General features: G+C 42.1%; 1 protein-coding gene across 21 annotated transcripts in view; it reads left to right on the forward strand.

Annotated features, from left to right (window-relative positions):
* LRRFIP1 (LRR binding FLII interacting protein 1) overlaps positions 1-15,022 on the forward strand; it is a 112,013-nt gene that overhangs the window by 43,765 nt on the left and 53,226 nt on the right. For 12 of the 21 annotated variants that reach the window (XM_055811454.1, XM_055811460.1, XM_055811461.1 and 9 more), the window contains exon 2: positions 4,494-4,580. In XM_055811454.1, the coding sequence (XP_055667429.1) occupies positions 4,494-4,580 (87 nt within the window). Of the gene's footprint in view, positions 1-4,493; positions 4,581-11,986; positions 12,005-15,022 lie in introns of all 21 variants that reach the window. The other 9 variants (XM_055811467.1, XM_055811453.1, XM_027796784.2 and 6 more) reach the window with 1 other exon arrangement.

The following is a 15,022-nucleotide window of genomic DNA, read 5'->3' on the forward strand; positions in this document are numbered from 1 at the left end:
CATTGTGTGTTACACGCTGGCCCCAGCAGCGCTGGCTGTGGGTACAGCCAGACCTTGCCTCATCTTGATGAGTGGTATTTAAAAAGGGGGTGTGTGGGGGTAACTCCTCTGCAGTTGCAGATCTCATACTCCCACTTCCCAGTGCCTCGTGCCGCAGATGGCAGAAGGTGCTCCTCACCCTTTCCCGCTGGTATCACATACCTGCTTTGGCTTTTTTTCAGATGCAGTTGTACTTCAGTAGTGAACCAGGTTACAACCTGCTTTAGTTTTTCCCTGTTCGGAGCTAAATGTACTGAACTTCTTAAAGCAGGGTAAAGATCTGCTGCTGCACAGGACTGGATTTTAAAACTGAAGTGACCCTTAAGCAGGGGCGTCAAGTGCTGAGCAAGTGGACCAACAAAAGCAATGAGCGTTTTGCAACAGCATACTTGTTTCAGGGCTTAGTGGGTATAAATCATTCCAGGCGACATACAATAAAAAGACAAAAATGCAGGCTGTATGATTGTAGTATTTGAGCAAGTCACGTAAATTAAGGCGATTATTCTTCAGCTGGTGTGCATTTCCATGTTCATCTTGGCAGTGTGGTTGCCATCTCCTCTGGTTTTGTTCTCGGGGCTTTACAGAAGCCCCTTGGGAAGATTTTTTTTTGACATGCACAGTGTGGCTGAAGCTGCCAGTTCTCCTTGTCAGATGAGCAATACTTCATAAAAGGGAAGTTACAAAAGCTTTGTAATGAGTGTAATTAGGCTTCATGTTTTTATTCTTCTGTTTTTGCCAGTGATCTGTCACTTTTGATCGAGGCCTGTATTGCTCTCTGAGTCACTCGTGAATTTTAGATGATTTTAAGATTACTTCCTTCAATCTTACTGATTATTTTTTTTCCTCTTTTGAATCTGTTGAATAGATATTTATGCTGGCAACCTTGAGACTTTCATTTTAGCTTTTGTAGTCTGAATTTCCTGAGTCTGTATGAATTTACTGGTGGTTTCATGATGTTCAGTTGTGTCTCTTGCAGGCTGTGGTGTCTGTGTTACTGCTGCTGCCCTTAGAGGTGGCTTGGGTCTGGGCTCTGACAAGTGCTTGAGCTGGATGAAGGCCAAAGTCATCCAGGCAAAGCTTGTTTTGGTTTAGTCAGCGCAGAGAGAGAAATGTGAAGTTAAACTTGCTGTTTGCAGGGTATGCAAGAAATCAAGGTATTTATAGCACAGAAATATTAATGTGCTTATTGTACTGATCACATCGTTGCACTGAAAAATTTTTCTCCTTGTGTATTTCTTGTCGTCTGTAGTCTCATTTTGTTGTGCATTCAAAAACGCGTTAAGAGTTTGTTTCTTACACATCACCTTTGTCAGGCACAAATGAACTCAGACCTCCAGCCGGAATGATTCTGTAATTCTTTGTTTTGATGTGATAAAGTTGCTTTAAAATACTAGTGTTCTGGGTGGAATAACAATTTGTTGATTTCTTGCACAGGTACTAGAATGTAGCAATGGCAGATTTTTAACTTTAAAAACTTAAAAAGTCATTTTAAAGGATCCAGGAAATATTGCTTCTCTTGTTTGTATTGAAGGATACTTCATGCTAGTAAGCTGTGTGGTTATGGAAAGAAAAAGTTCATAAATAAAAAATTATGCTTGTTCCAAGATGTAAGCCATTGTTATTCAAAGATACTGAGTGAAAATGTGTTTCTTACTCTTGCATGATGTCTTAGAGGTTTGCAGATTGGCTTTGATCGAGCAGGTAGAAGACAGCAAAGCTGACAGAGAATAGAGACACCCCATGGATTACCACTTAAAAGTGAAATGTATCCTAATAAATGAGAGGTTACGTGTATGAAGTTGCACAAAGTAAAATGAATTTAACTTAACTGTAGTTGATGTTGGTATCTAGGGAACTGGTGAGCCTTGCTTTCAAGAAGGCCTGAGAAAAACTTGCTAAACTCCCATATCCCCTCCCCCTGTCCATTTTTCAAGTTGCTTTATTTCATTGTATGTTGTGCTCACTTCTGGAGGATACATAATCCTGTAACATAGCTAGCAAGCATATAAATCCTTTGGTCCTTCTCCTACAAGGAAAAGGGAAGGGGATGTATGTACACGTGAAGTGCAATGCCTGAATTTTACATACAGGCATCTAGTTTTTCTAATGTGAAAGTTCAGCTGGCTATTGAAATTCATCAAGATGACATCTACAATAATGTTAACATCAAAATAATCTTGTTTCTGTCTTTTTCTGGCAGGAGAGGGAAACTGGACACAGTTCTGTACTGTTTGGTATATTTTGCTTATGGAGGCTTTAGGGCCCTTTTATTTTCCATAAAGGAAAAATATAGCTAATTGCTTGCACTGATGTTGTTCTTCACCTAAATTAGGTGCAATTTGCAAATGTTTGTACAGATTTAAGTTTGTTTGCTTTTTGTTTTTGTGCTGTTCCTTGAGACTACTTACAGTTCGCATTTCAGGATGAGGGAGTATTTCTCTAAACTGTAAGGAGGGAAAGGCATTATCTCCTGTTCCCTCTCTGCCAAAAAATCATTAATGAGCTGGAGATCTCAGGGCAAGATTCCCCTTCCTTGGGGTAAATGCATGCCGTTTGAGTGGCTACTGGCAAAAGATGGTGGTCGTTACCCTTACGTAGCATCATATGAGTCACCTGGCAGCCTCTTGTGATGCTTAGCCGGGAGCAGTCCTCATCTCTGACTCCATCCTGCATTCACAGTGGTACTGACTGTGGGATAGACTCACAGTAGCGTTTCTTGAGGTACTGCAATGGATCACGTCAAGTCAATATCATACTTGTTCCAGCGCTGTGATTTCTTACCTTTAGCATATGTCCTAGAGCATGTTTATATAGTGGGTGTCATAAACCATTGCAAACACGGCAGGTAAATCATAACACTGCCTGGCAGGGATTCCATCTCGTGTTTGCCCAGCAGCAGGGATGTGGGTTGGTTGTGCTTTTTTTTTCTAGACAAACTGCTTCGGGTTGGCAAGTCATGGTCCCTTGAAAACACTTGTGGTAATAGTATGTCCCTGCACCCTGGAGCCTGCCAGCATTTGGCTCTGTAACTGATGGCACCCTGCAGTGATGAGAGGGGGACAATTTTTGGGTGCAGTGTGGAGGTGTCCTCTAAATATGAGACTGTGAGTGTGTTTTGCAGTTTCTGTCTGTAGCAGAGCCAGTTACCTCGAAATTCAAGCAATGAACTGAAAAGAGAAAGGGCTCTGTGCAAAACCAACCCTTTGTTCTTTCTGCCATGGGTGTGTTTTATCCTCTGAGAAGGTTTTTCCGTTGCTACAAGTAATTTTTCAGGCTGAAGTCTGTGTTGCAAGAATTAAAAACTCTGTTCATTTAAATAGAATGTATTTGCACAACAGGGAGCTGCAATAGTCATCAAAAGGAATCTGCCTGCCTACCAGTTTGAGTTTAGGGGCAGTGCAGTAAAGTGGGGGGAGTACTGATAAGTGAACACCATTTTTTTTTATTTTATTTTATTTTATTTTTTTTTTTAATTCTGGCTTTTCTTCTGTTTAGATGTCAGTAAAGATGCTGGCATCTTGATTTTCTGTATGCTTGACGTTGATAATATTGCAGCTTTTCCTGATAAATTGGATGCTGTACTTACAGTAAAGGTTTCAGAAGCAGAGGAGCTGGGTGTAACACCAGGGTGACTAGCTGAGCCATGCCTTTTGTTCCCTGCTGAGCTATTCTGAATTCCGCTGGGTGAACTGCTCGTGGTCGTGCTGTACCAAGCCTGAGCTAATCTTGCATTTTTCTCTATAAGACTGGCTGGCTTTGCCTGGGATTAAAAGCAGAATATTAAAAATGTTACTGTATAGCGTGTTCCAGCACTTCCAGTGGGGCTGAAATGAGGAAGCACTGTAGATCTCCCGAGAGGCCCGTTCTTGGCAGATTTCCACTCCAGAGAGGTTTGGACTTGAATGTGGACGTCTGGGGACTTTAGTTGAGTTAGTGCATTTTCTCAGGTTCCCTACTCCCTAACCTCCATCATTTCAGTCTTAGTTGTATGTGGTCATGCTGAACAGCAGTGTTTACCTAACTCCTGTGCCCGTGTATGTGTGTGCAATGTCAGCGGTTAGGAAAAATGGCACGTAATGTGTTTGCTCTTGGTCAAATTAATTCATCAATAAAAAATAATCTGCACCACGGGGTGGGGGGAGGGTAAACCTCACCTTTCTTAAATAAATCTCGCTGTTCCCTCTCTATCCACACAAATAGTAATTAAGGAAACACAGAGTACTTTTAATCACAAGTGCTAACCGATGGTAGTGCCTACACAAGGGTGTATTACCTGACTGCGAAGCATAACAAGTTATGGAAGGCAGGGCCATTACTTGCAATAGGGAATTAACTCCTACAGATGTGTTTACAGTCTTGCCGAGTCAAGTCTCCTTACTTCATGCCTTGCTTGACAAGTGTGTTTCACATTGAATTGCCCGGCTTTTATTTCATTGCTGTGTTCCCACTTGCAGGCTGAAGCAAGACTTGCAGCAAAGCGAGCGGCACGGGCAGAGGCACGGGAGATCCGAATGAAAGAACTGGAGAGACAGCAGAAAGAGGTATGGTCGAGTCTTTGGGGGGTGTTTTGATCAGCTTTCCTGAATGTAATCAGAGATCCTGGAACGCAACATTAATCTGTCTTTTATTGAAACATTAATAGTCTGTGTAGAGATAATGTTGATCACAGAACAACAAATAGCGTGGAAAAAATGGGTTTTGGCAAGAATTTTATCTCGGTGAAGCAAGTATAATTATTCACAGAAAATACTGATGATTAGTTAGTAATCATTGTTTAATATTAAACTTTGAAGTATGCAGCTTTTTTGTGTGCGCATTGGAGGGAGTGGATTCTCACTTTGTTAAAGTCTATGAACATAGAAATCTACATATACATTATACAAGACAAGGCCCTTGTATAGCTCTACTTGTAAGTCGTTTTCCTTTGTTGCTATGAAACTGGCATTGTGGTCTCTCCTGTTTTGTAAAACTGATGGTCTGCTGTTGGCAGGAGTAATGATAGAAACTGAACTTGGCAAAACGTTACCTTCTCCAGAGTGTTTAGATTAAATGCTTGGTATAGTCTCTCTCAAATTCTGGAAGAGGTAGTTGTTTCGTACCATCAGCAAGTGACATGCAGAGGCATAGTAAGAGTGTGGAATATCATGGGCTTCCAGCGTAGGAATGATCTTGAAAACCAAAAAGTCTTGTTCTTCTCCTGCTGCGTTTGACAAGTGGGAGCTGTACTAAATGTCACCCCGCTACAAGAAACTGAGAGCAGTATTTGTTTTGAAGCTCTAGAAGCTGAACTGTTAGAATGGGGCTACAAGCATGGGTTGGCATGTGTGGACTGAACCAGAAGGGCTTAAAAATTGTATTTGTTGATGTGCAGTTAATGAAATAGCACAGTTGATGTAACAGGCCCAACAGTAATCATAATTTAATCTTTTTCAGATAGATTTTGAAGGGAAGGGGAAAAGTAAGGCATTTTGGGGCAGCGTGTAGGTATACGTAGTAAGTATAAATGTACACCTGTGCTCTAGGGTGCAGAGGAGGGTTCAGTTTCATTTTTTAAACGGTGGCTCGGGATGTGCTAGCAGGCTGGTGTTGGTGCAGGCTGCAGTCATCAGCCTGTAAAAGAAGCTCTCGGGCAGCTTGCCCGTGCTCAGCTTTGTGCTGGAGTGTCTTGCCTAGCTGAGGCATGTCTGGATGTGTCTCAGCACCCCGTAGCCACAGCAGGGTTAGATATACTTGCAAACACACCGGGAGTAAGAGTTGTGGGGGAGCACTGCTGTAAGCACAGTGCTTGTGGAAGAGAGGAGCCTTTTTCTGCTACAGTTGCTGCTTTTTGAAGGATGTTTCTTGCAACCTGGATCACAGTCAGAAAGCCTGGGCTGCAGATAAGCATTGGTACTGTCAAGCTGCCTGCTGTGCCTCAGCCTGAGTGATGGGACTTGCCGAGCAGCCTGTAGAAGATCCGTGGTAAACAACCACTAAGCGTTTTGTTTGGGCAGCAAAGTAAATACGGGTGTCATGGCAGCTGACAATGGTGTTGCCATATAATTTGCAGATAACCTTAATGGAGCTGATGACCCCTTTGAAGATTAAAGGCTGATGCTGTAAAGAGTGTCTTAGTAAATTGAAGTTTTGGTATGAAAACTAAAGCTTGCGTGCATGTTCCTGCAGTAATACCTGAAGAGCTAGTGATCTGAAAACCTGTGAAAACTTCGTTGTATATATAGACATTGAGTAGCGCAGGTTATCGCTCTGAAATACTAACAGTGAAAGCTAAGCCAGATATCCACTACAATCTGTTTTGTAGTTCACTGGCATAAATGACATGATGCAACTACACATCTATTTAATATTTTATAACTTTTTCAGATAGTTTAATCTCACCCCCCCAGGTGCAAGGTAGAGCTAGTAAGGATGTCTGCAGGAAGCTTTTTTGTTGCCACAAGTATCTTGCAGGTATAATAAAAACCCCCATAAATACAGAAAATGCCAAGCAGTGAGCAACACGGGATTTGGCACCTACTCCTTTCTTGGAGGAGAACGTACTGTGATACTGGTGTCTGTACAGCTTGTTGTCTGCCATCTTCAGTTTCCATCATGAACTTGTCAGAGAAAGAAATAACACATTCCCACTACTGCCGTGTTTAATAACCAGAACTTTAAGCACTTGCTTTACTACTTCAGAGGCTTTTTAGAGCCAGTTATGGGAGTTAAAAAGCAATAAATAGATTTATTGCGTGTGTGTGTGTACTTGTTCATGCTTAAAGAAGTATACATGCCCTGACAGGCTTGTTGTGGAGCACGGGATACTTGAGAATATTTTTACATTGTTGATCTGGGTTAAAAGATTCCAGATGCTACCATTACAAGCTAGAATCGTGGCAGTATAGCTCTCACTGGCTGCAAAGTAGGGTATGTTGAAGATTTGGGCTGGAAGTTGGCTCTTCTCCTGCCTACCATCTAGTATTAATGCCTTTTTAAATCTTGTGCTTTATTTTCTGCATTTTTAAATACTTGGGTGACTTACATCATAAGCCCGCGTATGTGATTTAGCTAATGTTCTGCTTGCCATTACAAAAGAAATACCAATGCAAAAGCACCTGGTGCCTGAGATTTTTGTTGTGTTAGGAATGTTTCTGTAGGTAGAATGAGCAGCCATCTCATCACAAAGCTATTAAAATGCCCTGTGCTGGTTCCGTTCACTAGCCACATGTGAAGAGTGCACCAAATTCTAGTCACAGCTGTGTAGTAAAGCTCATATAGGTAAATGGTGAAGACTAAGCAATATCACACCGAGCTCTTCTTTTTGGCAGAAATTATTTCGTGTAAAACACAACTGACAGCAGAAATTGCTGCATAGTCTATTATTTTGGAAACGTAAAATTGTATTCACAATCAGCCACGCTGTTGATGAGTTCCTTTCAAAAGGAGCGTACCCTGAGAAGCTTGTGGCAGACAGCTTGGCCTTAGATGGTGGTGAGCACGCTTGGTGCAGGTGTGGGCTCAGCCCTTGCACAGGCTGCCGTACCTCTTGCCAGTGGTTGCTGCTATTCATCTTGTGCTCTGTGTGCTTGGAGGCACAGCTTTAGTAAACTTGGTTTGGAACACAAGGTGACTCCAAGAATTCTTCTGCAAACTTAATGTGAAGTTACATACTGCTGTAGTAGAGCAGTAATTGGAGATGTTATATAGCAGAAATAGGTGGGCTTTTGGAAGAAAACAGTCTGCACTGCAGTGCGAGATGTGGGAAAGTCACTGTGGAAAGCTGCTGCCATTTGCTGTGGTGGGGCGGGATTGCAGGTGTGTTGCAGAGGCAGTATCATCTCATCACCTGGCATCATCACCTCATGCCAGGCAGCAGAAAGAAGGGTAAGTGTGCCAGTGTTTTGGGGTGGGGTGGGTTTTTTGGGGTTGGTTTGTGGGTTTTTTTTCCCCAGGGGGTGGAAGGTAAAGAGGAGAGCACAAGTACAGGTTTAGTAGGGAAAATGAAAAGTGTTTGCTGAAGCTGAAGAAAGAAATTGAGCACAAAAATTGTGATCTGATGTATGCTGACTTGGAAAATACAGCAGTGATCATGCTTAAATCGCATATATGTGTGTGTATTTATATGTTTAGTAGAGAATGGGTTCCTGGTCATGAGGCTCCAAGAAAGGCACAGATCTAACAAACATTAACGCTTGAATGTTTCTGACTTATTCTGTGCTGTGTTGTTGTTGTTATCCACTACAGGTGTAAATAATTAATCTGGAGGTCAGGGTAGGTTTTCTGGGACGCTTCCGCGCATAGTAAGTCAGCGCAGGAGAGCGCTCCTGTGAGGCAATGCCAATGCATGTTCTAAGCTGAAAGGACAACTGTAATAGATGGTACTTGCTCCTTGTGTGTTTCCATAGTGCTCGTACTCACCTAGCTGGTGGGAGTCAGAGCAGTGATGGGTCCTGTGTGGTGTTCGTTTTCTTGTTTGTTTGGCTTTTGTTGGTGTTTTTACCATACCATGCTGCCGTGGTCTTCAAACATTTTGCTTCCAGTTGCAGAGTCTAAGGCCGGTCCATTTGGCTCATACTCTAGAGTTGTGTTTGCTACTGAGACAAATGCTTGCGTGCAGTCAGATCCTTGTTTTCAATGCACGTAGAAGAGCAAGTCAGGAGCTGTTGGCTCAGTTTTTCTGAGTAACAAATTGTTAATTCTCGTGGGGCTACTAGATAAAGTGGAGTGTGTGTGGTTTGGTTGTTTTTCTTAGAAGCTTGGTGTAAGATACATTAAAGCCTTTTTCCCCCAGAAATATTTAACATTAATGTTACGAGACGCATACAAGCTGTAGCATTAGGGCTAATTGTAGAGAATGTTTTATGTAGGAGTACCTTCTGTGTGTTCTGCTGGCAAGACTTAAAATGTCTCTTTGAGGACTGACACTTGGAGACCACAATTTAAGCTGATATTAAGAGTCTGAAGTGAAAAGAGAACGATCTCCCACTCCTTAAGCTGCAGGATAAGAGTCTTCCTTGCCAGTTTGCACAGTGGATGAGCCTGTACTTCTAGTTCAAGGCAAGTGCATTGTGCTTGTCTCCTAGATTCATTTTCAGCTCTTGCTTTAAGGGCACAGAACAAAACTTGCCTCTGCTATTTTGTAAATTTGTTCTTTACATACAAATAAATATGTTAGTACTTTTTCTCGTTTGGATTCATATTTTTTTTGAATAAAATGTGTTATCAGTACTTTGTCGTGGGTTTCTCTTTTTCCATGCCAGTTCCCTGAGCATGTACTAAAGTTAGTAAACATACTAAAGCCAAGTTAATGTGGGCAAAAGACTTGCAAACACTCCTGATCTGCTCACCCATCCTGTTGACTGTGACTTAGGCCTCTTCCCTTGCTAGGATTTGGTACCCACAAGTCTGATCCAAGTCAGCAGGTCTCATGGTGCAGCTGGCATTTGGGATTGGTTGAAGCCATTTGAAATCACAGGCAGTGCAGGAAAAACTAGAGGAAAGCAGAATTCTTGTGGCTTGAACAGAAGGGGTGAAACTATGAAACTTGGTGCTTGCATATGCAGGGCAGAAATTAAGGAGTTTTGTGATGTAGTTAATCTCTGTCTTTCTTACACAGCCAGTGTGAAGATGCACAGGAAAATTTGGAGAGGGACCATGCTGAAGGTGTCTTTAGTACACTCTACATTTCTGCCTTCTGCTGCCATTTAACCATGCTTCACTGGCTTGTTCTGTCCCATTCTACAGTTACTGTACGCAAAACTTTATTTTTGTGGGAAAGCTGCTGCAATGAGGAAACCAGGAAAGCAGGCTGCCACTAATACTGTGGACAAAATGCTTTGCACTTTTTTTTTTTTTTTTCATACCATAATACCCTAAATAGCACTTTCCTGTATTTGACTGCTTAGATGTCTATTGACTCTGTTAAGCTCTTTGTGGGGGACATACCTGCAACAGAGGTTGTTTTTTAAAAGTGTTTTCTCCTATAACATACTATTGAAGGAGGACAGTGTGCTGATGACGGATCAGTCACTTTGGAACAGAGCTCTTGTAATGCCTGTTAGCTAATGGATGACCAAAAAAAAAAATCCAGGTTTTATAAAATGCTGGAGCAGTTATAACGTGGCTTCATTCCTGTGCCCCTCTTCGTTGCCCTCCACAGTGTCTAGCCCTGAACAAGGACCTCGTTATCTTATCCATTGTCAACCTGCGTCCTGGGCCCAAGACTTCTTACGTGTCTCGCTTTGCACTCAATGGGAATACCTGCTATGCCAAGCCTGAAGCATTGGGGTTTGAAAAACAAGACATCTGTAGTGTTGCCTCAAAGTGTGGGTGAAACAACAGCATTGGAAAGTTAAAGCTTAAAGGTTAAACCAGCTCCATGGTAATTGCCGTTTAAAGTGGCGGCATTTGGCTTCTGTGTATGGATGAAAGGTGTTCTGCATGTGCAACAGAGAAGCAAATGATCCGGGTTGGTATGCAGTCGTGGGAACTGTGGGAGGGTTTAGTTAATTTTCTTCTTCAGAGTTTCCTTAGTAAAAGGTAAGTGAGGTGATTGGTTGTGTGGGAATGCTGGTTTTAAATGTGGGTCCTCATTATCCTCCATGCACTTGTAGGAATAGGAATTAATGCTCCTAAGGTATCAAGCTGGGTTCTGCTGTTGTCCTCCTTGGTTATGAAGGGCAACCTGATCGGGGGGCAGGGACTGAAGGAAGCACGCTTTCCTTCCTAGCGCGGGGATCCGGGTTCGGCTGAGATGGCCCTGAAGAACAACGGACAGTAGGGATTCCCTGAATATTCCAAACTACGGGAGACTGTCTACCCTGCTGCCTGCTGACCAGCTGCAGGATTGGGGTCAGAGCAAGACACTGTTCCCCTGGGTTGCACTCTAGGAGCAGAGGCTGCTGGTGGTGCTTATTCAGCATCAGTTCTTATCTAAGAAGATCAGCAGCAAGGCAGCTTGGGCTTTCGGACCAGAGCTGTGATACGTTTCCCACAGATAAATGCTAGGTGTTCAGCAGAGAAGTGGGGAGGATGAAACGGCAATTTCCTTCTGGATTTGTGTATCAGTTAGGTGGTTTGGAACATGAAGGGTTTCTTGCTTTAGAAGTGCTACGAGACATGGAAGAATAAACATGTTTTCTGTTTTCACGTGAATTTACAAAGCTGATCAGCCAAGGGCCATTCTCCACTTAAAATTCAGATATGTTAGAGTGGCTGTAATGCTTTTGTGTATTATTAAAATTGTTCAAGACTATGGAAGAACTTTGTAGAGTCAGCAGTGCATTTATTAGGGCCTGCAAATGGTGTGAGGCTCTGTGGAAACATTAAAAATTGAAAAATCAACCTGCAGAGATCCTCCAATGCTGGCAGTATATGTGCAAGATATTTTGAGGGAGTTTTAACGAGCTGACGCTGTGCTGTACAGGGGTGAGAGATGTATAGCATTGATGCTTTTGTAACTATGCTTCAACAGTTAAGGACAAAATTTGTCTTTAGAAGAACAACAGTTTTTCTGTAGTGAATGTTGTTTGCTTTTGTTGTGATGGTAGATGCACAACTGTCATCCCAGGTGAATATTTGGGCATCCATTACTTTGAAGGAGGGAGGATGGAAAAGCCAGAGGTCCTAACTCACAGCTGAGTTAGGCTCTGGTCTGGCACACAGTCTAGGGAGAAAATGTTGCATGTGCCTCCCAGAGCCTAGCAGGTATGAGAACAAGAATGCTCTATTTCAGCTGGGCACATGGAGGGAGCCTGGAATGTAAATGCTGCTTTCGTTCAACCGAACTATAGGGCTTCAATGTGCACATTTTTGTATTCGTGTTTTGCTGCATATTTTGTATAAATGATTCCTGCCCCCCCCCCCCCCCCCCCCCCCCATTGGAACGAGCTATGGAGCATTGCATTGCTATTTATTCATTCACACTGGCTTTTGTTTCCTTGTTTCTTTCCTTTCCCTTTTCCCCTAGATCTATCAAGTTCAGAAGGTAGGGATTGCTCTCTTTCATTCTTGTTTGCATGTGTTCCCACATTGTGAGTCTTGCTAGCACTTGAAAAAAACCTCTAAAGAAAAGAAGATGCACAGCAGGCTTTGTATTTCCAAGCAATTCCTCCCTTTCCTCCCATAGTCTTGTGGGGTGGATAATAAAGGGGAGTGGGGGAAGATGACCTGTATAAATTGTGTCTGGTTAGGCACTTAATATAATTTTTGTTACAGACTGTTTGGCAAGGAATAAGCAGTAAGTGGAATGGTAATTTGACAGACCAGCAGTCATAGGAGAGTATGGTGGCTCCACATGTCGCCAAGAGCCATACAGACATTTGGGTGTGGAAGGCCAAGAGTATTGCTGGAAATATTTCAGGCTGGGCAAGCTTTTAACAGGTGCCAGCAGGAAGAATGACTTTCAGATGACTTTGCAGAAAGTTACTGAAGTCATTCAGGTATGCTGTGTTTGAATTGATCATCTTTTGGTAAACAAACTGTATGGCCTTTCTTCCAATGTGACCTAAGCATTATAAATGCTTTTGTGTTCTTTAATCCTCTCTCACCTGAGTTTAATGTCCTGATCTCTTCCCTCCTCCCAATTTCCTTTTCATACTTCTAAATAATGGCAAAGATGACGATAATAATCGCTCCAGCTGAGCTCACTTGCTATGTAACACAGTTTTTGGGTTTGTGTTACTTGGCTGTTCTATACTTCCACTATGTGAACCACGTGGTACCTAGAAAGTGAAATAACTGTAAACACACCTTGCAGGAAGGAAAAAAGCATATATTTCTTCAAGCTTGCCATGTTCTACCTTATTGAATATTTGTGTTTTCCTGAGATATTTTTATTGCTTGCTGAATGTTAAATGTCTCATAAACCCACAGCCTGTTTGTTTTTGTTCTGCTATTCCAGCTGCCTTAACTGCATGTTTCACTTCTTGACCTAGCAGTGCATGTGCTTCTTGGAAAAGCTGTTCTCCTCTTTAAGTGTGTATGTATATGAAGACAGCTACTCAAATCATGTGCTCTGGTATTTAATCCTGACCCCATCAATTTGGCAACAAATACATCTTACTCTTGTTTTTATTTGTGGAGTTGACTGTGTACAGAGTGACTGAAATTAACATCTGCCCGTGGATCAACAGGCTTGTTATCAATCTCCTTTATAGGAACTAATTTAATCCTCTGGTACAAACACAGTCCCATGGGAGACACGGAGGTTGTTTACTGTTGGTGTCCTGACATGGATGAGAAGATAAGTGGGTTATCCTGACAACGTCCCATAGCAAGTTTGCAAGTCTAGCAGTTTCGCTGCCACTTAGTGAGCAAATCTGATCTGGAATTCTCTCTCAATGGTATTAACGTCATTAGTTATTTAATTGTAGTATCACTTTTCAGGGTAGAAGGGAACTTGAGTCTGGCAAAGGCTTCTAACTAAAACCCAAATGACTGGATAAGCACCACTTCTTCCTTTAACCCATGCGGCCATTGAAACCAGGCCCCCGGGGCAAGACAGAGGAGAGGACAAGAGAAAGGAATGGGAAGTGGCTGAAGGGGCAAAATACTCCAGACTTCAAATGCTGCCAGTTCGGTCCAGTGTGAAATGTGCCGTTAAAACGATCATGAATTAAAAATAGTTTCAAGGCAATTGCATTCGTTAACGTTTTTGTTTGGGGTATTAAGCGTGTAGATGTGTAACTTTAAATGGTGGAGGAAAAGACTGTGAGTGGAATTTGTGATGTAAGACTTTTAAGAGGTATCTCCTTATCTCCCTTTTGCAAAAGTGAATTCGGAAGCCTATGTCAGAAAGTAAGGAGAACAGAGGGCAGGAAAAGGAAGCAGCAGACCTTACATAAATATTATTGGCACGTTTCTGGATCCTTCCTATGTGTGAGAAAGGATTCTCCATTTTCAGTGTGTTTTGTAAAATTGATTTCTAGTGTTGGAAAATGTTATACATCTCTTGGGGGAAGGGGAAGCCTCTAATAAGGCTCTACCCGACCTAATTTATTATAAAGCATATAATCTGTAGGTTCTGATCACGTACACAATCCTGACCAACTGGGGTTCATACAGTTTTCGGGGGTCATTTTCAGGATGTGATGTGCGTAAAACTGAGTTTTGTAATAGGCTGTTGTATGCGTTATGCTTCTGCCTGGAAGTAACTAGTCTGAGCGCTGCTGAGGAGGTGTGTAATGCCTGAAGAAACAGCGTTCATGTCATGCACTCTAATGTAGTTTAAAGGAGAAATTTCACTTGTGTGCAATTTGGCGAGGCATTGTATAGGGGTAGTAGATGTGTTTGAGCACAGACTAGGATGCTTTGCAGGGAAGGCAGAGGGGAATACTTACTTTCCTGTTCTCATAGGAATGTGGCTAAAGAGCTTGTTGAATCATCATCTCTTTTTCTTGTCCGAGAGAGATGTTTGCATAGTATTTAAATCTGCAATGCAGTAGATTGATTTCCTGTTTTCAAATCACTGGCCTAAAACTTAGTCTAATGTTTTTTCCTAATAAATGGGATTGCTGTGAGCTCCTGCGTTTTCCCTATTTGACCCCAAAGCTGGCAGTGTTTAAAGGTACAGTTTGGGCTATCCCGGATGTGTAAATGAGCATCATGCTGCCTATTCTATTTCATAACAGACTTTCCTCTCTCCAGAGCTGTTAAGATGAGTAAGGCTATGACCTTAATGAAAATAATTTTGTTGTTTGATGAGGAAGAACACTGAAGTGGGAATAAACTGATACAGTATCAAAGAGCACACAGCTGTTTTTTCTAGCTTATTAATAAACGGTGAATGAGGTTTTAAATGGTGAAAGTAAAATTACGTTAATACCATTGAGCAAGTGCTAAACACACAGTACAATACAGGTTTCTGATTATTTTATTGTTACCTAAGGTTTTGACTTGATTCTCCTACCTCCTCAAGTCTCTAGGAAAGCTGGCAAGTACAGGCTTGTTTTCCCACAAATACATGAATCTCAAAGCACATAATCTCAATTTTTCTTATATACGT

Source organism: Falco peregrinus, chromosome 8 (genome assembly GCF_023634155.1).
Source record: "Falco peregrinus isolate bFalPer1 chromosome 8, bFalPer1.pri, whole genome shotgun sequence".
Taxonomy (NCBI): domain Eukaryota; kingdom Metazoa; phylum Chordata; class Aves; order Falconiformes; family Falconidae; genus Falco; species Falco peregrinus.